Source organism: Trachypithecus francoisi, unplaced genomic scaffold (genome assembly GCF_009764315.1).
Source record: "Trachypithecus francoisi isolate TF-2019V2 unplaced genomic scaffold, Tfra_2.0 Lachesis_group7, whole genome shotgun sequence".
Taxonomy (NCBI): Eukaryota; Metazoa; Chordata; class Mammalia; order Primates; family Cercopithecidae; genus Trachypithecus; species Trachypithecus francoisi.
The window spans coordinates 75,047,652-75,072,086 of NW_022681472.1; the positions used below are offsets into that span (position 1 = coordinate 75,047,652).

Below are 24,435 nucleotides of genomic sequence, written 5' to 3' on the forward strand. Positions count from 1 at the left end.
AGATTCAAATAGTCTCAATTAAAAATGAAAATAGAGACATTACAACCAACACCACAGAAATACAGAAGATTATTCAAGACTATTATGAACATCTCTATACATAGAAATTACAAAATCTGAAGGAAATGGATGAATTCCTGGAAACAACAACCCTCCTAGATTAAATCAAGAATAAGCCCTGAGCAGACCAGTAACAAGCAGTGAGATTGCATCAGTAATTTTTTAAAATTTCCAAAAAAAAAAAAAAATGTCCAGGGCCAGATGGATTCACAGATAAATTCTACCAGACATTCAAAGAAGAATTGATACCAATTCTATGGAAACTATTAGATTAGTGCAAACCACAATTACTTTTGCACCAACCTAATATTCTAAAAGATTAGAAGGGGAATTCTCCCTATGTCATTCTGTGAAGCCAGTATTACCTGATACAAAAACCAGTAGAGGACATAATGAAAAAGAAAATATGCCGATATCTCTGGTGAACATAGATGCAAAAATAATCAACAAAATACTAGCTAAAGAAATCCAGCAACACATCAAGAAGATAATACGCTGTGATCAAGTGAATATCATCCCAGGGACACAGAGAGGGTTTAACATGCACATGTCAATAAATGTGATATATCACATAAGCAGAATTAATAACAAAAACCATATGTTCATCTCATAGATGCAGAAAACATGCAATAAAATCCCAGCATCCCTTTATGATAAATACTTTCAACAAACTAGGAATAGAAGGGACATACCTCAAAATAATAAAAGCCATGTATAACAACCCCACAACCAAAATCATACTGAATGGAAAAAAGTTTATAGCATTCCTTCTGAGAACTGGAACAAGACAAAGGTAATCATTTTCACCACTTCTATTCAAGATAGTACTGGAAGTCCTAGCCAGAGCAATCAGGCAAGAGAAAATAATAAAGGGCATCCAAACTGGAAAAGAAGAAGTTAAATTATTGCTGTGTGCCAATGATGTGATCATATACCTAGAGAACTTAAAGACTTCTCCGAAAGACTCCTAGATTTGATAAACAAATTCAGTCAACTCTTAGGTTACAAATCAATGTATACAAATCAGTAACACTGCTATACACCAACGATCAATTCTCAGGTAAAAGATAAGGCCTGAGGATCAAATCAAGAACATAATAGCTTTTACAACAGCTGCAAAAAAAAAAAAAATTGACATACCTAGGAATATATTATACTTAACTAAAGAGATGGAAATTCTCTTCAACGAGAATCACAAAACACTGCTAAGAGAAATCAGAGATGATACAAACAAATAGAAGCATCCCATGTTCATGGATTGAAAGAATTCTTATGAAAATGACCATGCTGGCCGGGCGCGGTGGCTCAAGCCTGTAATCCCAGCACTTTGGGAGGCCGAGACGGGCGGATCACGAGGTCAGGAGATCGAGACCATCCTGGCTAACACGGTGAAACCCCGTCTCTACTAAAAAAAATACAAAAAATTAGCCGGGCGAGATGGCGGGCGCCTGTAGTCCCAGCTACTTGGGAGGCTGAGGCGAGAGAATGGCGTAAACCCGGGAGGCGGAGCTTGCAGTGAGCTGAGATCCGGCCACTGCACTCCAGCCTGGGTGACAGAGCGAGACTCCGTCTCAACAAAAAAAAAAAAAAAAAAAAAAAAAAAAAAAAAAAAAAAGAAAATGACCATGCTTCCCAAAGCAGTCTACAGATTCAATGTAATTCCTATAAAAATACCAACATTGTTTTTCACAGAATTAGAAAAAACAATCCTGAAATTCATATGGAACCCAAAAAGAGCCCAAATAGCCAAAGCACTCCTAACCAAAAAGAAAAAAATCTGGAAGCATCACATTACCTGACTTCAAAGTACACTACAAGGCCATAGTTAACCAAAACAGCATGGTACTGTTACAAAAGTAAACACATAAACTAATGGAACAGAGCAGAGAACCCAGAAATAAAGTCAAATACATACAACCAACTGATCTTGGACAAAACATTCAAAAACATAAATTGGGGAAATGACACCCTATTTAATAAATGGCACTGGGAAAACTGGATAGCCACATGTAGAAAGAAACTGGATCCCAACCTCTCACCTTATACAAAAATCAACTCAAGATGGATCAAAGTCATAAATCTAAGACCTGAAATGATAAACATTCTAGAAGATAACCTGGGAAAAACTCTTCTGGACATTGGTCTAGGCAAGGAATTTATGACTAAGACTCCAAAAGCAAATTCAACAAAAGCAAAAATAAATAAATGGTACCTAATTAAACTAAAACCTTCTGAACAGCTAAAGAAATAATCATCAGAGTAAATAGCAAACCCAAGAATGGGAGAAAATGTTTGCAAACTATGCATCTGACAAAGAACTAATATCCAGAATCTATAAGAAACTCACACAAATCAGCAAGAAATAAAGCAAATATCTCATTTAAAAAATGAGAAAATGGCATGAATAAACATTTCTCAAAAGAAGATATACAAATGGCCCACAAACATATGAAAAAATACTCAACATCACTAATATCATGGAAATGCAGATTAAAACCACAATGAGATACCACCTTGTCCCTGTGAGAATGGCCATTATTATAAGTCAAAAAACAATAGATGTCAGTGTGGATGTGGTGAAAAGGGAATACTTATACACTGCTGGTGGGCATGTAATTTAGTACAGCCTCTGTGGAAAACAGTATGGAGATTTCTTAAAGAACTAAAAGTAGATTTACCTTTGGTTCCAGCAATCCCAGTAATGGCTATCTACCCAAAGGAAAAGAAGTCATTATGTCAAAAGATACCAGGAAACATATGTTTACTTTAGCACAATTCACAAATGCAAAGATATAGAACCAACTTTAGTGCCCGTCATCCAATTAGTAGATAAAGAAAATGTAATATGTATACACACACACACACACACACACACACACACACTCACACCATGGAATACTACTCAGTCATAAAAAAGAACAAAGTAATGTACTTTGCAGCAGCTTGCATGGAGGCCATTATTCTAAGTGAAGTAATTCAGGAATGGAAAATCAAATACCATATGTTCTCCCTTTTAAGCGAGAGCTAAGCTATAGCTACACAAAGGAACACAGGGTGGTATGATGGACTTAGAGACTCAGAGTGGGGAGGATGGAAGGTGGGTGAAGGATAAAAAACTACATACTGGATAGAATGTACACTACTTGGGTGATGGGTGCACTAAAATCTCAAACCTCACCACTATACAATTCAACCATGTAACCAAATACCCTTGTGCCCCAAAAGTGTTGGAAAAAAAGTATTGAAAATAAAAAATAAAAAAAACACAGGACACCCTGTGTCCAAGTGTTCTCATTGTTTGATTCCCACCTAGAGTGAAAACATGTGGTGTTTGGTTTTCTGTCCTTGCGATAGTTTGCTCAGAATGATGATTTCCAGCTTCATCCATGTCCCTACAAAGGACATGAACTCATCCTTTTTTATGGCTGCATGGTGGGGGTAAAGGAGAGGGAAAGCATTAGGAGATATACCTAATGTAAATGACAAGTTAATGGGTGCGGCACACCAACATGGCACATGTATACATATGTAACAAACCTGCACATTGTGCACATGTACTCTAGAACTTAAAGTATAATAAAAAATAAAAATAGGTTATTAAAAAGAGGAGAATAGATAACATGCTGAGGCAAGTCAGAAAGAAGGAAATTTCCTTTGAATTGGAGGAGACTTTATAAAAATGGTGACATGTCCAGTAGACCGATAAACTGGTATCAGCTTAAGGCTCACTTAAACAAAGAAAGCACTCTAAAGATGCTGCCTTTACTTCTTACATCATGATTCTGAAAAACAAATTAAAAACAATTAATTAAAAATGGTCCAAAAGTTCCACAGGAATAAAAGCAAGTTGCAAGAACTGAAGCCAGAAAGTTTTGTATAGTAGTGGTTAAGAACATACATTTTGATATAGAATAGACCTAACTTCAACTGTTGACTCTGCCAGTGACCACTCTTGTGATGTGCAAGTAACTTGTCTTTTGCAGCTCAGTTTCCTCAAGTGTAGAATGAGTAGAATAGTAGTAATTACTTCATAGGTTTGCTTCATAAGGAAATCTTTGTAAAGAGTCTAACTCGGATTCTTGGACATTTGTCAAGTTACCGAGCTTAGGCTGCCATTTTTAAACTGTCAAATGAGGTGGCAAAAATCCTACATGCTTGAAAGATTTTTTGAAAACTACTTCCTGAAAGTACTTAGAGACACATGCACTCCTATGAGTTCATTGCAGCGCTATTCACAATAACAAACATGGAATGCCCATCAATGGTGGACTGGATAAAGAAAATGTGGTGAACATACAGCAAGAAATACTATGCAGCCATAAAAAAAGAACAAAATCATGTTCTTTGCAGCAAGACGGGTGCTGCTGGAAGCCATTATCTTGTGCAAATTAACAGAGAAACAGGAAACCAAATACTGCATGCTCTCACTTATAAGTGGGAGCTAAACACTGAGTACATGTGGACATAAAGATGGGAACAATAGACACTAGGGGCTACTAGTAGGGGGAGAAAAAGAAGGAGGCTGAAGGTTGAAAAACTACCTATTGAGTACTATGCTCACTACCTGGGGGACAGAATCATTTGTATACCACATCTCAGTGACATGCCATTTACCCATGTAACAAACCTGCACAATGTACCCTCTGAAGCTAAAATAAAATTTTTGAAAAAGAAAGGATGTATTTAATTTGTCTTCAAATTTGGTATATAACTTGTATGAAAGAAATTTTAATCCAAGGAGATTTTGTTATGAGATAATGAAGAAATTAAAACTACTGACCCAGTGGAAGTCTACATATGTGTAAAAATGAATACACCTTCTCTCTCCAGGTTGCAATGGTTCAGTTCACTGATGACCCCAGAACAGAATTTAAGCTAAATGCTTACAAAACCAAAGAGACTCTTCTTGATGCAATTAAACACATTTCATACAAAGGAGGAAACACAAAAACAGGTATGACCAAAAGAAGCCCAGCTAAGGCTCAAAGTAATTCATTATTAGTAACTACTGAAGTGACCTTTTGTTTTAAGGCATAGTAATTTTAAAAAAGATTTTCTTTCCTTAATTTAAGAACTTTGTTCCCACCCTTTCCTCCCCAGAAAAACAAAAATGGGAGAGAGTGAGATCAAACTGTTGCCTTCCTTTGTTTCAGGAAAAGCAATTAAGTATGTTCGAGATACCTTGTTCACAGCAGAGTCAGGTACAAGAAGGGGCATCCCAAAGGTTATTGTGGTTATAACTGATGGAAGATCACAAGATGATGTGAACAAAATCTCCAGGGAGATGCAATTAGATGGTAAGATATGTAAACAATAGTGGCCACCAAATGTAGTGTTAGAATTGTTATTTTCTAAATACAAATGTATAGGCTATATCAGCATTACTTAAATGTTTTAAAATATTTCTTCATATGAACTAGACAGTGTAATTTTTAAAATACTTTCTGGTATACAAATCTGTAATTGTACTGTTTTGTTAGAGAAAAGAGGTTATTTTCTCTAACTCTTTTGTTACATCCAGGATGCCCTTTATAAGGAACTCTAGCAACTAAGTACTATAAGGAAAGGACCAAGGAAAGAACCTTATTACAGAAACAACTCAGCCTCTTAATCATACCCAAATGCCCATCAATGATAGACTAGATAAAGAAAGTGTGGCACATATACACCATGGAATACTATGAGCCATGATAAAGAATGAGTTCATGTCCTTTGCAGGGACATGGATGAAGCTGGAAACCATCATCCTCAGAAAACTAAAACAAGAACAGAAAACCAAACACCACGTGTTCTCACTTATAAGTGGGAGTTGAACAATGAGAACACATGGACACAGGGAGGGGAGCATCACACACTGGGGCCTGTCGGGGGTAGGGGGCAAGGGAGGGAGAGCATTAGGACAAATACCTAATGCATGCAGGGCTTAAAACCTAGATGACAGGTTGATAGGTGCAGTAAACCACCATGGCACATGTACACCTATGTAACAAACCTGCACGTTCTGCACATGTATCCCAGAATTTAAAGTAAATTTTTTTAAAAAAGAAAATATATTGATTGAATATGTGTGTGTGTGTGTGTGTGTGTGTGTGTATGGACCAGAGAAGGAACCTTATTACAGAAATTCCTCAGCATTTTATTTTATAAAATGGAGATTCTCACAGGACCGCTGTGAAGATTACATTACATAAGTTATGGCAAATAGTAGTTCTGTTTACTTGCCAAGCATTGAATGGTGACCCACCTTAGGTTGCTAGGCCTATTAATGTCTCAGTTTCTACTTCTGAAAAAAAACTGAGATAAGCTCAGTGTCTCTGTTTCAAGTATATTTCATACCATAAATGTTAAAGTAACTTTTAAAAATATGCAACCATAGAGATATTACTCAAATGCAAACTATTTCGTCTCAAGCACAAATTGGGGCCTTGGTCTTCTTGGGTTTCTTTAAAATGGAAAATCTCTTTAGGGGATGATGGAATCATTATCACATAATGAAATATATACGTGCAGAACTCTGATGAACTGTAAAGAATGGATTATCCACCCCCATGGGACTTCCTAAATAAACATATTTTAAACATTTGGACATGTCTTATATTACATTATTTGTGTTTTGTACAATTTAAAGTAATCAGAAGTCTGTTCTCTGTCTGCCACAGGCTATAGCATTTTTGCAATTGGTGTGGCTGATGCAGATTACTCGGAGTTGGTTAGCATTGGCAGTAAGCCCAGCGCACGCCATGTCTTCTTTGTGGATGACTTTGACGCCTTTAAGAAAATCGAAGATGAGTTAATTACTTTTGTCTGCGAAACCGCATCAGCAAGTTAGTTCTTTGGAATTTGTACTTACTCATGTTGCTTAACGGCTGAAATATTTGATACTGGTTAAATAATGAGTCCCATCTTGATCTGAGAAAAGCATATTGACTTCCAGTGCTGCTTGTTATATAGACATTAAGTTTTATGGCCTTGAGCATATGGAAGTAAACCTCTCCTCCTCTATTTAGAGTTTAGATTGATAAAAACTTTCCCTAATCAGATGAGAGTCTATGTTTAAAAGCAACTGTGCTTAAACAGATGTAGTAAATAATTTTCAATGTATTAAGAGTGTATTAAGATGTAAAATGTATTAAGAATTCTCATCTGGGCAATACATTATGAGGTAGATGTGTCTCAATACATGCTCTCAGGTAATAACCATTGATTTTAATGAACCCAGGAGAGAAGGAAGCTGTGACCCTTTAGTTGTAATAAGGGACCTTAGTGCATTTCAATCTTTACGAAACCACAGAAATCCATAGTCACATTTGATTTGGATTCTCTCCACAATCAACTTCTGGAAAGATTATATTAGTTTCCTGTTCTCAGGACAGGGAAAGAGTATGTTTGTGAAATATCCGAATTAGAGTTTTATTTTGTTTGTTTGGTTTTCCAGCCTGTCCAATGGTACACAAGGATGGCATTGATCTTGCAGGTATGCATTATCACAATCTTCTCAAACACAAATATATTACATGCCTCTCATTTGGAGATGGGGTTTCTGTTTTTGTTTTTAAATCCTTAATAGAAAAATATTAAAATTTAAAATTCTAAAGTACCATATTCCCTATGTTTATTCTTTTTTTACATTTTTTTTTTTTAGGATTTAAAATGATGGAAATGTTTGGTTTGGTTGAAAAAGATTTTTCATCAGTGGAAGGGGTTTCTATGGAGCCTGGTACTTTCAATGTGTTTCCATGTTACCAACTCCATAAAGATGCCCTGGTTTCCCAGCCAACCAGGTATGTTTCCATTGCAAGATTTTAAAGTCGATCTTATGTTTATTATATCTCACTGTGAAAATGATGTCAACTTGAAATATGGTGTAATAGTCCCTGCTAGGATTTTCTACAATGTTTAGAGTAGATGATATTTACGTTTCTTTGTTTAAAAACACCAGACTCACACATAATGCGGATTGAACTTTAGCATCTGCTGATCTGTGACAACGTATAAAAATGATTGCTGAGTGCTGTGGCTCATTCCTGTAATCCTAATGCTTTGGGAGGCCAAGGTGGGAGGATCACTTGAGGCCAAAAGTTTGAGAGCAGCCTGGGCAACAAAATGAGAGTCTCTACAAAAAAATAAAAGTAAAAAAAAAAATTAGCTGGGCATTGTGGTGTGCACCTGTAGTCCCAACTACTCTGGAGACAGGTGGGAGGATTGCTTGAGCCCAGGAAGTTGAAGCTGCAGTGTGCCATGATCCCACCACTGCACCTCAGCTTTGGTGAAAGAGCAAGACCCTGTCTTAAAAAAAAAAAAAAAAAAAGTTGATACTTATGAGCACTACTACCAGCCATCTTTCTAAATGCGTATGTACACCAACTCACTCAAACCTCCAAACACCTCTATGAAAGTAGATTTCATTATTATCTAAATTTTACAGATAATGAATCAGAAACACAAAGAAGCTAAATGACTTGAGTGAGCTCGCATAGTTAAATGGCAATGTTGAAATTTATATCCAGCAATCAAGCTCCAGTGCCCAGACCCTGAACCATTTCATGATAGTGCTATATGGTTCAAATGGTTTTTATCTTTGAGACAGTCACAACAGCAACTCTAGAAAGTTGAAGAGTAGTAATCAGGTTTATGTAAAAATCGTATTATTTAGCTACTTTATAGACACATTTGCCTTATTCTTGTTTTTATCTCTGGATCCCCAGCAAATTATATGGTGTCTGTCCACATTGAGGGTGGATCTCCCCCACCTAGTTCACTCAGACTTGCACGCTAATCTCCTCTGAAAACACCCTCACAGATATACTCCAAAACAATGCTTTACCAGGTTTCTAGATATTCCTTAATCCAGTCAAGTTGAAACCTAAAATTTACCATCACAGGACCTTTGTCAGTTTATTTGCTGATGCATCTTAAATGTCTGTTACAATGTCTGGCATATAGTTGGCATTCAAAAAATACTTATTGAATGGACAAATGAATTAATGAATATATAAATAAATGAATATTTATTTTTATCTATGCAAACCAAACTTTCATTTTTCAAGTGCATACTAAATTTGCACATTTATTTATTCAATTAATAACTATTATGGAGTTCCTACCACATGTAAAGGGCTGTATTTTTTTGCTTGGAGGAAGATTTAAAAAGTAAATGAGTAAACCTAACATTAGTTGTTAGAAAGAGAGACAAGGTGATATTTTAGGTTGGGCTCTTCAGGAAGCAGATTTTCCAGCAGAGATTAGTATGTGGGAAGTTGGTGAGGGTGTTCCCTCATGGAAGGGAACAGCAGGACTCAGGATAGGCCAAGAGGGAGAAGTCAAGCTGTGAAGAATCTCAGTAAAACCCTCCAGCCATCCAGAGGAGTTCTGAAAATGGTATGGCCTCTCAGATCTGTCTCCCATTGGGTTCAGGGGTTCAGGTCCTTCTACTTCCTCAATGACCAGTCATTGAAAACAGGTTTCCTAATAAGGTGGCATGACCTTGGGAGAGGCATCCTTTTTCAGCCAAGAAAATTTCTGGAGGGGGATTGGTGTCTGCAACCTGTCTGCAGACAATACTCCCAGGACCAGGGGTAATGTACCCTTAATTTTTGAAGGTGGATCTGGATAGTGCAACACAGATGGGAATGTAATTGACTACAACATGTAGTGGAAAGTGATAATGTCATAAGTTATGTTTTACAAAAGGATAATAGATCAACATTGTTTATTATATGAAAACCTTTGACACTACTAAAATGTTCAGTGAGAAGCGATTGATTAGGTAAGTGATAAAATAGCCAAACAAGAGAAGATTGCACAGCCATGAAATATCATGCTCTTAAAAATATTTAAGGAAATGGAAAATGGCTATTAAATGGTGCTAAGAAAAGAAAAGGACAAACTGATATAAATTGGACAAATGCACACGTTATTTACTAAATTAGATCCCTACAACAGTGATCTAGTTGGTGTTAATGGTGGTCTTTTCTGTTTTTCCAAATCTTGTGTAATGAAAATGTATTTGCTTTATAATCAAAGGAGTAACTTTTTTGAGGAAGGATACAATCAAACATGGTTTTCTTTCTATGTTCAGGTACATGCATCCGGAAGGATTGCCCTCCGACTACACAATCAGTTTTCTATTCCGGATTCTTCCTGACACTCCACAGGAGCCATTTGCTCTTTGGGAGATTTTAAATAAAAATTCTGACCCATTGGTTGGGGTTATTTTAGACAGTAAGTATATTTATTGAGATCACATTCACACATAAATGTATGAGTAATGTATGTGGCACGCCATTTCGCCTGTTTGTGTATATTACAGAGTAACTCGCTAATCTTATGTGATGTGTAAATACTAAACAATGAATTATATAGCAGTTGATTTATCCATTTATTTTCTCATTCTTTCAACAAATATTTCTTGAGTTCCTATTTTGTGCCAACGCTAGACCTGGCATGCAGTAGTGAGGAAGGAGAAGAGAGAAAAGCAATTTTTACTGGGAAAGGAAAAACTACAGAAAGAGCAAGGTCCTTGGAGGGTCAATGGGAAGGGTGGGATTACAGTTCATTTTTTGGACATAGATATGATAAATGTGAGATACATATTTGATGTTCCAGAGAGGATGTCAGATTGACAGCAGCATATTTAGAAAGAATTCTGGGATGGAGATATACATTTGAAAGTTGTGTGTCTTTGCTATATAAGCCATGAGACTGGGTGGGATCATCTAGAAAATGAGTCTAGAAAGAGCAGAGAATAGGTCTGGAGGCTGGGAAATGCCAATATTTGGAGGTTGGAAAGTTGAGGAAGAACCAATGAAAGAAACTTCTTAACCTCGTGCTCTTGGATGTTGTACATGATGATCACTTAAGCAGATCAAGTTTTTGGTTAATATTACTGAGTTTTCTATATCTAGTTTTAGTTTAGGATTCCAGTGAACCTAGGAACCAAAATTTGGAGACTATTACTAGGTGCTAGGTCAGACATTCAGATAAGGAAAGTATTAAGCTTATTTCTGACTAGTATTTGTAAAAGGATTTTTCAGTACATGGAAACTAATCAACAACTAAATATGATACTGCGGAAGCATTTTGCATTGATATTAAAACTAAGGAAAAGCTGTAGATTGAAAGGATATATGTTACTAACTCCATATATACCCGGGACTTGAAAATGAAGAATTTTCTCAAAATGATTAAGACTAGCTTGCTCCTTTTGAAAACAGAGGAATTAATTTGTAGCACAGGAATGAATTAGAAAAATATTCCTGTCTTTTAAATAATAAAATATTCCTTGTAATAGGAAGAATTTAAGATTAGAAAATTTTTGCTTGTTTGTTCGTAATAAATGAAATATCTTGGGTGGCATAATTTGCACATCCTAGGAAAGTTGGTTGCTGCAGTGGGTTAAAAAGACAAAGAGCCTGGTTTCTATTCTTTAAGATTTGATAAACTTAAAGTAGCTGTGTCTGCCTCTACTCCCAGCCCTTGGACAGTTTCTCCCAAGAGAGTGATGGGGATGAGAGTCTGGGCAAGGAAGTACAGAGGAAGAGTATGCGTGGGAGTCTTTGCCTCACTGTCATCACCACGTGGCTAAATCAGTTCATGTAACCAACTAAGAGTCTGCAGCAACCTGGGGACTGTAGATTACTTCCTTACCCATTACATCATTCTAAATACAGTTTCAAAACAATAGATGCATTATTTTGTTTTGTGTTGAATTTTAGAAAAAAAAATTCACCTACTTTAATTATTTCTAAAATATTTTTTTTTTCTTTAAATAGATGGTGGGAAAACTCTAACATATTTCAACTATGACCAGAGTGGGGATTTTCAAACTGTTACTTTCGAAGGACCTGAAATTAGGAAAATTTTTTATGGAAGCTTTCACAAGGTCAGTAATGCTGTGTATGCATATATTCTTCATTCTGTTTGCTATTCAACAAAGCCATTTAAAAAAAATTCCACAGGGCTTTGGATCTCAAATTTCAACTGCAGTGAGAATTAACCTTTGTGATTGTTAACAATACCCAGAGATTGGGATTTGGTAGATCTGAGAGAGGACCCTGAAATGTGCATTTTTTTTTGTTTTTGGTCAGGCACTCCAGAAAATAAGGGGGCCACTTTCTTCTTTGAGGAAAATTGTAGTTAAGGATACGGTGTTACCAAGTGGACAGTTGTTCATTTGCTACATTAGGTGCGATGTAGAAAAGATTGCTGGTCTAGCTGGTACAACTAGCTATCTACCAGTGCAGATGAAAGCACAATCCACTGAATCATTACTTAAAATGTGCAGACAGAGATAACTGATTGCACTGATACTTTTACATATATACAAATACAACCCATCACTGTCATCATAACAGGTACCCTGTGGAAAAACTTTGTAAAACCTAAGTTTACTTGTCATTATTTTAATAACTCATCACTTGTGGTAGAACTATGTTCCTTAACATTTGCTTCTCAGAAACACTTACCTGTGGTGATCACTGGGGTGGACAGTTACCAACATCTACTGCTTCCTTTGTATTTGAATAAAATACAGCACTATACTGCAGGATGAGCAGAGCATTTGCTAGGTGGTGTAGAAAAATGCTTTGCTTCCTAACCAGGCCCTTACTGCCCTTTTAAAGTGAGAGAAGGGATGCTGCAAAGCAATTTTCTTGGCTCCTGTCTCATGGCCTAGAATGCGGTCAAATCAATCTAATTTATGCAACTTTGCTACTTTTTGTGGTTTTGAACATTGTAATTGCATACCACACAATTGCGTAAGAACAGTTGCTAAAAAAAATAAAATAAAATAAACAAACAAACAAAAAACCACACTTACTTTTTTTTCCTGTTTAATAGGGCTGTACTACCAGAAGAAAAGGTATCTGAAAAGCACATGAGATACAGGTGGAGATTTATTAGTTCATGGCTCAAAGTGGTCCCATTAGCAGCTCTTAGGACTTAACATTGTTTAATCATCAAATTCCTCTTGGCATGTTTATTTTCTTGGTTATGGACAGTGTATTGCAAAATACTAAAAAGAAAAATTGTATGAGAGATGAAAAGCATTTGAGATTCATGAGTGTTAAAAGAAACATCATCATTTTAGCCCACATTTTAGGCATGAACTTGTAATTCTCATTCCAAAGAATCCTTTGTAAGTCTTAGGTGAAGGTTAAGCTTTATTTCCTTACCAGAAGAAGTCAAGAAGTGAGCTTCATTAAAAATTGATTTGAAATTTATAAACCTTCACATTTTTTAAAGTTATATGAAGGATGACTTCCCTCTAAGTGTTAATAAAGCCAAAAAGTCAAACGAGGAAAAAATTCAAAAAAGGGCTTCTCATGTGACAAAATACTTTATAATAGACCTATTAACAGAATATCTCAATGCAAATTCAGTTTGTAGAAATCAAATTCTATTTGTTCATAGACTTCTAAATGAATGAATACTTTACCTTAATTTCTCATTGATTTTCAGTTAGTTTTATTTTTTACACTTTGACTATGAAGTGTGGGCCCAAGGTCTCTTTCAAAAAGCTTTAATTATATACATGGGCACTTAAGTGCAACCAAAGAAGCAAAATATCTGAAAAATTTTCATTATCTCCTTTTGTAAAAAAAAAAATAGAACTTAAGCATGTGAATAAGTCCCCACAAGTTAACGATTCTTAAGGCAGGGGTACTAGAAGCTAGGTTTTCTAGCTGTAATCTATAGTAATGGAAAGTGTTCTACGGCTCAAAAACACGTACGAGTTGAATTATACTCTAGTAAATGATCGTAACAGAGATGTTAATAAGAAGCAAGGAATGTGGTGGGGTTTATTCCATCAGTGATTCTATACTTGGGCAATAGTTAATTCCTTTTTGAAGGAGAAGGATTCTCAAGAGTCCCAATGTTGACTTACATTATTTGTATCATGATCTAACTTAAAGGAAACATGCAGTAAAAATTGGTGTAAGTCCATGTGCTTTCAACTTATATACAACAATGAAACAAAAATGAAGTTGAACAAAACCAGTAAAATTAAAAGTAACACTATCTTAATATGAAAGAGGACATTATTTCATTGACATTCAACCTCTGCTGACAATGTGAATACACTGGTAGCTACTATAACTCCCATAACCTTGATTGTATTGCCCAAGATAATTTTTTTTTGAACTACCATGATACCTTACCTTAAACAGATTTGTAACTTCTTTTGGCTTTTACTTAGGGTGAAACCATTATTTGCCTATTAATTTCACCGCATAACCTTGATTGTATTGCCCAAGATAGTTTTTCTTTGAACTATCATTATACCTTACCTTAAACAGATTTGTAACTTCTTTTGGCTTTTACTTAGGGTGAAATCATTATTTATCTATTAATTTCACTCTTTTAGCTCATCAGTCTGCCAAAAACAAGTATTATAGTACTTATGAGGCTGACGCCATCATAAGTTAAAATGCATATATAAGCACTGAAATTTTATGGCAGAACTTGGACATAATATAGTTATCTAGTCCGTCTAGAATATACCTAACTTTGACTATCAGCTAAATAAGACAGACTTTTACAAGTCCTTACAAAGAATGTGTCAACTCCTGAAAATATGATCATGGACCTCCAGATTCTTGAGATTCTAGTTTGTGGAAATTGTACGATACACTAAGCTAAACAGCTTTATTTTATTTGAACCTGAGTTCACCAGAAAGCATTCTTTCTTCCCCCTCAGATTCTAGATCCCCTTTCCTCATCCTAAATTAAACAAATATTTTCAAAGTGTGGTTTGCCAACCACTCATGGTACCTTGCATGATTGTTGATGATATATCAACAAGAATTTTAAATTTTAATATTTTTGTGTTTATGTTAATTTGCATTCAGAAAAGGCATAGCTAGTATAGCAGTCCTGTGATTTCAAAGATGCAATTGCTCTCGAGTGAGGCCAGACTTTAAAAAGTGAATCCTTTCAAAGCCACTTTAAAAAGAAGTGTTAATTAGATAAAAATAGAGATGGTACTTGAATGTGGGAAAATCATGGAGATGATAAAAGTGGAAATTTTCTCTTCTAGCAAAATACATGGTAACAGAATTCCTTCTCTTTCTTACTTTGTAATGATGAATCATACAATTATACAAATTTGGTTGATATTTCCTTCTGTTTCTTACCTCCTAAAACATCTTACTTTTACCTAGCTACACATTGTTGTCAGTGACACTTTGGTCAAATTGGTTATTGACTGCAAGCAAGTGGGTGAGAAGGCAATAAATGCATCAGCTAATATCACATCAGATGGTGTAGAAGTACTAGGGAAAATGGTTCGATCAAGAGGACTAGATGGAAACTCTGCACCGGTAAGTGAATAAACACATGAAGCTGTGTTACTGTTAAGTGAGAGAAATTCTTTTAAAGTACATTAGCTATTTTCCAGGGGAAAGGTTTAACAAAAAGGGGAATGGATAAATGGATGGATGGATGGATGGATGGATGGATGGATGGATGGATAAATAGATAATGGCCTCTTTAAAAGAATTAAGACATGTACATTCAAAGCTTGTGGTAGTATGCTTCCGCTGTATTATATGGAGTATATATTAGGATTTAGGCTAGTTTATTTTCTAAATGCATTTTAAAATTTAAATGGTAAAATATTCATCACATGGTTTGGAGCATAAATGGTTTTTAGAAAAGAATTACAACTGTAAATAAGCCTCATTTATATAAGCAAATACAAATCCACACAAAATTAGTGAATATTACACATGGGAAATTGACATAAGCCTCTTATTTGGGTTAGATTTGGGCATTTTAAAACTAGGTTTTTTCTTGGTTATGGACAGTGTATTGTAAAGTAATGTAAAGTTTACCCTTTAATTATTAGTGATTAAGTACCATACCATTCTAAGATAATATATTTTTTTACCTTACAACATGGAATTTAAATCTGGGAGACTTCCAGTTGGCAAAGAAATCACATTCCCATCACTCATTACCCACAAGAAAAGAATAGTGCACACAGTTTTTTGTGTTAATACTGTTCATTCACAGCTAATTAGCAGCATTGTCTAATTTGAGTCATTCTATAATTAGTGAGGCATTTTATTCTTGTAAACAATCCCAACTATTCTAATCTATACTTCCCTTATGTAATAGAACAATCAAGATAATTATAGATTACTATTGTCTCCCACTTTCATAGATCTGTCAAATTAGCCAGTTATACAAGAGCTGGTAGTTCTCAAAGATTTTGAAAGCTGAAGATCATCTTTTAAAAATGAAATCCTATACCATGTCAAATAAATAAAACAGGACCATGATTCTAATTCCACTAACATTCACTTAGTACACAGGAAATAGTCCGAGTGAGAGAGTGATTTACTTTGGAGCACTTTGCTATTTTGCAGCATTTATCTTTGTGGTAACAGTAGAAGTGAATGGTAGCAATGTGTCCCCTTACGTATAGGGGTACATTGATACTTTCAGACCTTGATAGGTAGATGATGCTAAGTAGTTTAACACCTACAGTTGAAGGATCTTTAAAAGTTCTTTCGTTTCTACTTTGCTTTGGAGAATTACAGATTAGATGCTTGGAAAGAGAATGTAAAAGCTTTGGAAGGCTCTCTTGTTCTCAGTTATAGTAAGAGACTTTTGGGAATGTTTACATGATTTTGAAAAGTTGTCTCCTCCTAACGTGTGGCATTTCATGATAATTAAAACACACACCATCTTCTGCTTAATGGAAGATACTCCTATGATAGTACATAAAGGAATTTATAAAAACACAGAATTATCAAACTAAGAATATCTTGTATGGATAAATGGATATATAGATGGATACTTAGATGATGAATGAATTGACTCTAATTTAAGAAAGAGAAACCAGGCCTCGCGTGGTACCTCACACCTGTAATTTCAGCACTTTGGGAGGCCGAGGTGGGTGGATCACGAGGTCAGGAGATCGAGACCATCCTGCTAACATGGTGAAACCTCATCTCTACTAAAAATACCAAAAAATAGCCAGGTGTGGTGGCACGTGCCTGTAGTCCCACCTACTCGGGAGGCTGAGGCAGGAGAATTGCTTGAACCCGAGAGGTGGATGTTGCAGTGAGCTAAGATCGTGCCACTGCACTCCAGCCTGGGCGACAGAGCAAGACTCAATCTCAAAAAAACAAAACAAACATCAACAACAACAAAAGAAAAACAAAGAGAAACCCTTCTAGGTATATGAGATTCTGGGTCTAGATCACATACTATTATTAATGTTTTCTTAATTTTAGAAATAACGAATATAAAATTCCTGAAAGTTAGTAGGTGTTCACTGAAGAGTAACTATTATTATTGAAGAAAGTCAAAAACACATTCTCCATCCTCCATCCCACCTTTTCTAGACTTCTAGCTCTTGATTATTGATAGTCACATACCATTTTCTTTCTCTTTCATATATCTACATTTCACTCCTCTAACCAGATTATAAATGCCTCAAAATAGAAACCATGTCATTGTTTTTGTTTTAAACCACCCTGCACCACAGTGTCTAATCAATACTGACGAACAGAGTAAGTTCTCAAGAAACATTTGATAGAAATTAAATAGAACGTTGTCTGTTTCAAATTGTATTATATCTTTTCTAAAAATCTTGTTTTGCATATATTCCATGTGTGATGTTGACAATAGTCCAATAATATATATTGTACCCTCTCCTAATTATTTTATAATTATGTTTCACAATGATAGTTGTATAATTGTATTTTAAACTATACTGTATGTAATAATTATGCTCCAAATATATGACCAACTAAATATCAACCAATTTCTTTCTGAAAGTGAAAATGCCTGCAAGTTTCAGGCCTACTGATAATCAATCTTTACTTTTAGCAATGAGAGAAATGGAATTAAACAGAGCACTCTCTGTGGTTACTTCCAACTAATAGTAGACAAAGGAGAATTATCAAAGTCAATAATTAAAGAGTTCTTTGTAAGGCTAGTAGGAAAAAAGTCATAGCATTTGTTGAATCTAGAAGTCTACAAAGGATTACTAACTAGATTTTCAGTCTGCCCACTTACTGAAGAATTTGATTATGTTGAAATGAATGTATTAGGTTAGATCTCAAGAATGTGATTGGAAACTCAGAGTTGCTTTTTGAGGGATATTACTTAATCATTTTAGTACAAGGTAAGAGAAGTCTCAGTTTTCAATTTTAAATTTAGAAATCATAGACTGCCAATCTAACCTTGATATACATTTGTACTCTACTATCCAGCAAAAGGGAATGTGTGTTTTGCAAATTCTTGATTATTCTAGGAGTAATTATTATATGAGAGAGATTAGTAACTTATAGGTCTCCATTCCCTGCCAAATCCAACAATTATTCAATATATGCCAGATGGTGGAAGAGTCTAAAAATTTAGTCTTTAAAGAAAATATGTTCTTTATAAACCATAATTGAGTGGAAGATAGATTAATGCGTTTAAGGATACAGTAACCACTCAATAGAAATTACGTTCTTAATAAAATCAACTGGTGTTCAGCAATGCAAGATTGTATAGGCAGTAATAGTCTCTACTGAGGCTAACCTAACAAGCAGGCTTAACTTAGCTGTCTAAAACATGTGGAATGAAACTTAACAACTGTGCTTCTCCTTTACAAACTTTTTCTCCTAAGAAGTTTCTCCTGCCTTTTCTGGTACCTAATGAAATGATTCTAGAAAAGTTTTGAGCTTCTGGCATACAATCATATTTCTTAGTGCCTTTCTTCTACCTTTGCAAATCTAATACTTAGGTAATTATCCAACTGGCATATGTTTAGCTCCCTGCTGTTCAAATAACAGAGACGTATGAGTTATGCAATGGAGTTGCCTATCATTTTAGCCACTGAGTTACAGCTTTTATATATAAATCAATAGTAGACTAGGTGATGATTCTACAAACACTTGTTTGAAAACAAGTGTTGTTAAATTGCTAAAAAGTATAGTATATTTTCACATGCATTACCTATTTTAAGCTTTTAAAATTATGATGATAGCTACTAGTTATTACATCTCTGCTAGGAGCTAGGCAGTGTGTACTTTCCTGGGATTATTTTGTTTAATCCTGTAATAATCCTTGAAAGAGATACTTATGTCTTCTCTACTCTGTAGATAGAGAAACTGAGACTTTAAGAAGCTAGGGTCAGGTCCCCTTTCAAAAAGTGAGAGTAGTGAAATGAGAGACTGTATCCAACTTCCATAAGGTCATCTGCCTTTTATTCCAGTGCTTATTCCATTAGGACAGACTCTGATAATTAGAGAATAAAGGCAGAGAAGGGAGTTTGGTTTGTACCAGAGACTATATGTCCTATCTTTTCATTGACAGGTTCCAAGATTTACCATTATTTGAATTACAACCTTGAGAGCAAAGTAATCAAAACTACCCCCCAAGTGTGTCTATACCTGAGAATTCTAATTAATACCAACGAGTGCAATAGTTATGAATTTTTATTTTCTAATTTAATCAGTGCCTTCATGGTTTCCCTTAAATTCAATAAATTGATTGAGAACAAGTTAAAAACAATCAGTTCAATAGTTGACAAGTGGTAAATGCACAATCTTAGTTTTGTGATGGCGTCGATAAAAGTTGGACATCAAATTAAAAACAGAAAATGGTTTAGTTCCTCTGTACTCTTTCACCAGTATTCTTGTGCAGTATAAAGCTCTCTAAATATTTATATAAATTCAGGCACAGCTTTACTTCAAATTATGAATTTGTTTATAGTATGTTAGAAAAAAATTCAGAGAATAAAATTTGGCACTGAGTGGAAAATGGAGCCAGAGGTACATTTTAATTCCCATTCACAGATCAAAATGACTCAACTTACTTTCATGCTAACATTTGACCCCAAGTGACTTGCCTTTTGTGCTAAACCAGACAAAAAATGTCTAACAATGAAAAACGAACATTCGTAATTGGCTAAGTATTCCTGTGAAAGAGATTATGAAAAGTGAAAGTGGGAGGTTTTGTGTCTCTTCCTCTTTTTTTTTTTTTTTTTAGCAAAGATATATCTTTTATAATTTTCAGTTAGTTACAAAAAAGTTACAAAAGTAAAAGAGGGCTGCTTCTTGCATTAGTTTGCTAAAGTATTATTTATTTTGAGCTGCACTATCTTGCATTTTAAGGTACTCAAATATGAGATCTTTTGACATACCATCTTGTATTGTCTCCTGTATAATTTGCACAAATATGTATGTCATTGCTTTTGGAATAAAAGCCAGAGGCTTTTTTTTCTCTTTCAACCAATCCCCTGAAATGTGCCTTGGAAAAAAAAGTCCCTAAATAAAGGCTGAGGAATCTAAACTATTACAAGTGCAAACAATTATGAATAAATTTGTTGTACTCACAAAAGCTGCTGACATCATTTAACTTGCAAAAGAGTAGTCAGCCCACGTAACATTCCTGAAATTATAATATTGGCTTCATTCAGTACTTAGTAAGCATTCAACCCCTGGAATAAATAAATTGAGCTCCTAAGAGTCCCAATAACTTCATAAGGCAGAAGTCTAGCGAAAGGTTTGTAGACATTAGACTGTTATAGGTGGTTAAGTAGTAGATGTTTATTTGAAAAACTTCGAGAAATCCTCATATATGCTGGGGCCTGTGAAAGGCCTTTGCTTTAAGCAAGTCTTTCCATTCGTGAAAATGTTTTTGCTCTGAAGGCTCTACTCAGAAATGGAAAATTTCTTAATGGATAAATGATTTGCAGACTTAGCTGAATCTATGCAATGCTGTCATAATGGGACCTATTTAATAAATGTCCCCAGACAAAATGGCATTGTAAGATTACATTGGGCTATCTGCATTTTAAAAGTTAGATCAAAGATCAGTTTACTGGGAAAATATACCACAAGAAAATGGGGCATGCCATTTAAATCTCAAACACAACTAAGCCTTCAACACATGGTTACATTATTCAAACTTTTTCTTCCCCGGTTCTATTCCACAGAATGGACTTTGTTATGATCATACCCCATGGCGGCAATCTGAAGATTTAATGATATATGCAAAGTGCTTAGGATAGTCCTGGGCACATAGTAACATTCATTTCTGCAAATGTTTGTTGCTATTGTTGTTGTTATTTGCTAAGACTTTTCTGAATCAAAACATTTCATAGATATTATTATTGTGGAAACAAACTACTATTATATTTCTGTCCTCAATACTGTCACTGTCATTTTGATTCTACTTTTTTTGCCTTTGTGTTATATGTACACCTTCTCTTTAAATCAATTTTGAGAAAGCTAATAATTATTATTTATAGCAGCTATGTTCCAGGCACTGTTCTAAATATTTCCTCTATACTAACTCATTTACTCCTCACAACCACATGAATAGCTACTATTATTATGCTCACTTTACAGATGAGAAAACTGAGCCTCCAAGACATTAAATAATTTGTTCAAAGTGACTCAGTCTGTCAGTGGAGGAGTCAGAGATGACACCCAGGCAGTCTAGCTCCATGATCTCAGAATCCCTATGATCTTTGAAATATTTGTTATTGTTGTTGTAATTGTTTATGAAAATAAGCTATAATGTCTTTTCCCAAATGTTTTAATTCTATTAGGTGGTGCAAAAGTAATTGTAGTTTTTGACATTACTTTTGCACCAACCTAATAAAAACTTAATTTTTTATTGGACATAAATTTTTTGTTTGGCTACCCTGGACGATCTCAGTTATCATACTCTTGGATGGTGGAGGAGAACCTTAAACCACCTAGAAAAAACAGCAGTGAGCCATGCACATATTTCTGCAAACAGCTCAATAGATGTATATAGGATCAAAAAAAATAAGATGCTTTGACTTATGGATTTGCTTTGAAAATTCAGGGGTTACTTCATTGATCAGTTGGAATGAATGTTTGCAATAAGGCATCGTTACTTGAGTATAATGACAGAAAGCCCGATTTCATTTGTTTACTATCAGAACAAGTTCTTTTGTGATAGTGCATGCATTTTTAATAACGTATTTCAATAGGACTGTCTACTTGGGCATTATCATTTTTCTAGAAGATGCTTGGTGAAGGATGGGTAGTACTATTTGGGAGAAAATAAGGAAGGCACCAGGAGTTTCCAGGCTTTGCTGAAAACACCACTTGCTGAAAGCAAGATTACAGATTTAAAATGAAAACAATTTCATCCTTCTCCCCAATCAGTAATAGAGCACACACTTAATATTTGAAAATAATGTAGGAAGAAATATAGTAAAAATGATTGGGTCGTTAGGCTAGTGTTAGCCCTTAATGATGTTATAATTATGTTTCTGTATATTTCAACATGTATATTGACTTGTCACCAACATACATGAGTGGAGCAAGCCTGTCTAAATATTTATGGCATGATCAATGGCGTAAATAAAAATACGCATAGCTTACATTCTCACAATACTGAATGTGAAGTTGTCATGACATTTACCACATTGTGTACAGTATTTATGTGCTCCTCTCTCACTCCCTGTAAGTTCTTCTAGGTCAGGACTATGATTTTTTTAAAAAAATGTTTGTATCCTAAAAGTCTACATAGTATCTGGCTTATATTATGTACTGAAGAAAACGTTGCTGAGTCTATGTACAAAGGAATGAAGTGAGAATTAATTCAATAAGCCTTCCTGAGTGCTTTTTATCTACCACATATTATGATAGGTGACCTAAGCATGAGTTTGAAAATGTAAATAATTGTATTGTGTAGTGGGAGGTGTGCTATAGAGGAGGCACATGGAGTGTTGTGTGATGACAGTCATTTGGGGACAGCTGTGATGGGCTTTGTAAGGAAGACTTTAACAGAGGAGTTAAGCTTACTCTTTAGGTAGAAATGAGAGGGGAAGTTGTGATAAGTAAGAGGGTTTAGATGGTGGAAGAAAAATTGTAGACAAAACCTTAGATCACTGTGTGTTTGAGGAAAAGAATTCGTTTGGCATTATTGGAGTTACTTTTAAATTTACTTACTGTCATGTATTATTAATGTATTGGTATTCTGTTATATAATACATAACACAAAATCTGTTATATAATACATCACATAAAATTATAACGATCTTTTTTTTAATTGAATGACAATTTTCTTTTTAAATCATAGTTCCAGTTACAGATGTTTGATATTGTTTGTTCCACATCATGGGCCAATACAGACAAATGCTGTGAACTTCCAGGCCTGGTAAGCATTCTTCCTTCATCTCTATTGATTTTTTTTATTGTATTTAATTTTCTGGAAATGAGAAGCTATTTCTCAACATTCATATCATAGGCAACTCGTTGAGATGATAAAATTAGAAAGAGATTAATAAGGAGGCATGAGTGAAATTAACACGATTTCTCCTGCATGACCTCGGATCACATGCACTGTGAACGGCACAACTCAGAGTGCTCCATTTATACATAGTCCAGATGTTCCCAGATTCCATGGCTCATGAAGCCCTTAGTGTCTCAGCTTTTTTCTTGCACCCCTAAGCCAAAAGAAACACCTTGCGGTTCCATTTATGAAATAATAGGCCCAACCATCTTACTAAATATTTATGTCCTAACAACTCAGTAACCATGTAAAATAATAATGCACATACATTGAAAGAAAAAAGGGATATTTATATTTTATTCTTAAATGACCGAAATAGCTTACTGATGGGATGTGTGTGCATACCTGAGCCCTGCAGTATTTCTCATATCTTGGAATCATATTGGCCATTGCCATCCTCACTTCTTTTTCTACATTGCTTTTTTTCATAGTACTTACCTTTCATCACAGCAGCTATATTTGTAAATTAGGGCGTCATCCAAAAAAGTGTTGCAAAATCTAATGTTGAAACTGCAGACCAGAATCTACAAAGAACTCAAACAAATATACAAGAAAAAAACAAACAACCCCATCAAAAAGTGGACAAAGGATATGAACAGACATTTCTCAAAAGAAGACATTCATACAGCCAACAGACACATGAAAAAATGCTCATCATCACTCGCCATCAGAGAAATGCAAATTAAAACCACAATGAGATACCATCTCACACCAGTTAGAATGGCAATCATTAAAAAGTCAGGAAACAGCAGGTGTTAGAGAGGATGTGGAGAAATAGGAACACTTTTACACTGTTGGTGGGATTGTAAACTAGTTCAACCATTATGGAAAACAGTATGGCAATTCCTCAAGGATCTCGAACTAGATGTACCATATGACCCAGCCATCCCACTACTGGGTATATACCCAAAGGATTATAAATCATGCTGCTATAAAGACACATGCACACGTATGTTTATTGCGGCACTATTCACAATAGCAAAGACTTGGAATCAACCCAAATGTCCATCTGTGACAGACTGGATGAAGAAAATGTGGCACATATACACCATGGAATATTATGCAGCCATAAAAAAGGATGAGTTTGCGTCCTTT

General features: G+C 35.1%; 1 protein-coding gene across 3 annotated transcripts in view; it reads left to right on the top strand.

Annotated features, from left to right (window-relative positions):
- The window catches only part of COL14A1 (collagen type XIV alpha 1 chain), a 251,199-nt gene that overhangs the window by 144,847 nt on the left and 81,917 nt on the right, over window positions 1–24,435 (top strand). For all 3 annotated transcript variants that reach the window (XM_033202599.1, XM_033202600.1, XM_033202601.1), the window contains exons 27-35: window positions 4,891–5,014; window positions 5,214–5,357; window positions 6,720–6,884; window positions 7,496–7,534; window positions 7,703–7,841; window positions 10,139–10,281; window positions 11,832–11,941; window positions 15,222–15,380; window positions 23,128–23,205. In XM_033202599.1, coding sequence (XP_033058490.1) covers window positions 4,891–5,014; window positions 5,214–5,357; window positions 6,720–6,884; window positions 7,496–7,534; window positions 7,703–7,841; window positions 10,139–10,281; window positions 11,832–11,941; window positions 15,222–15,380; window positions 23,128–23,205 — 1,101 coding nt within the window. The remainder of the gene's footprint in view (window positions 1–4,890; window positions 5,015–5,213; window positions 5,358–6,719; window positions 6,885–7,495; window positions 7,535–7,702; window positions 7,842–10,138; window positions 10,282–11,831; window positions 11,942–15,221; window positions 15,381–23,127; window positions 23,206–24,435) is intronic.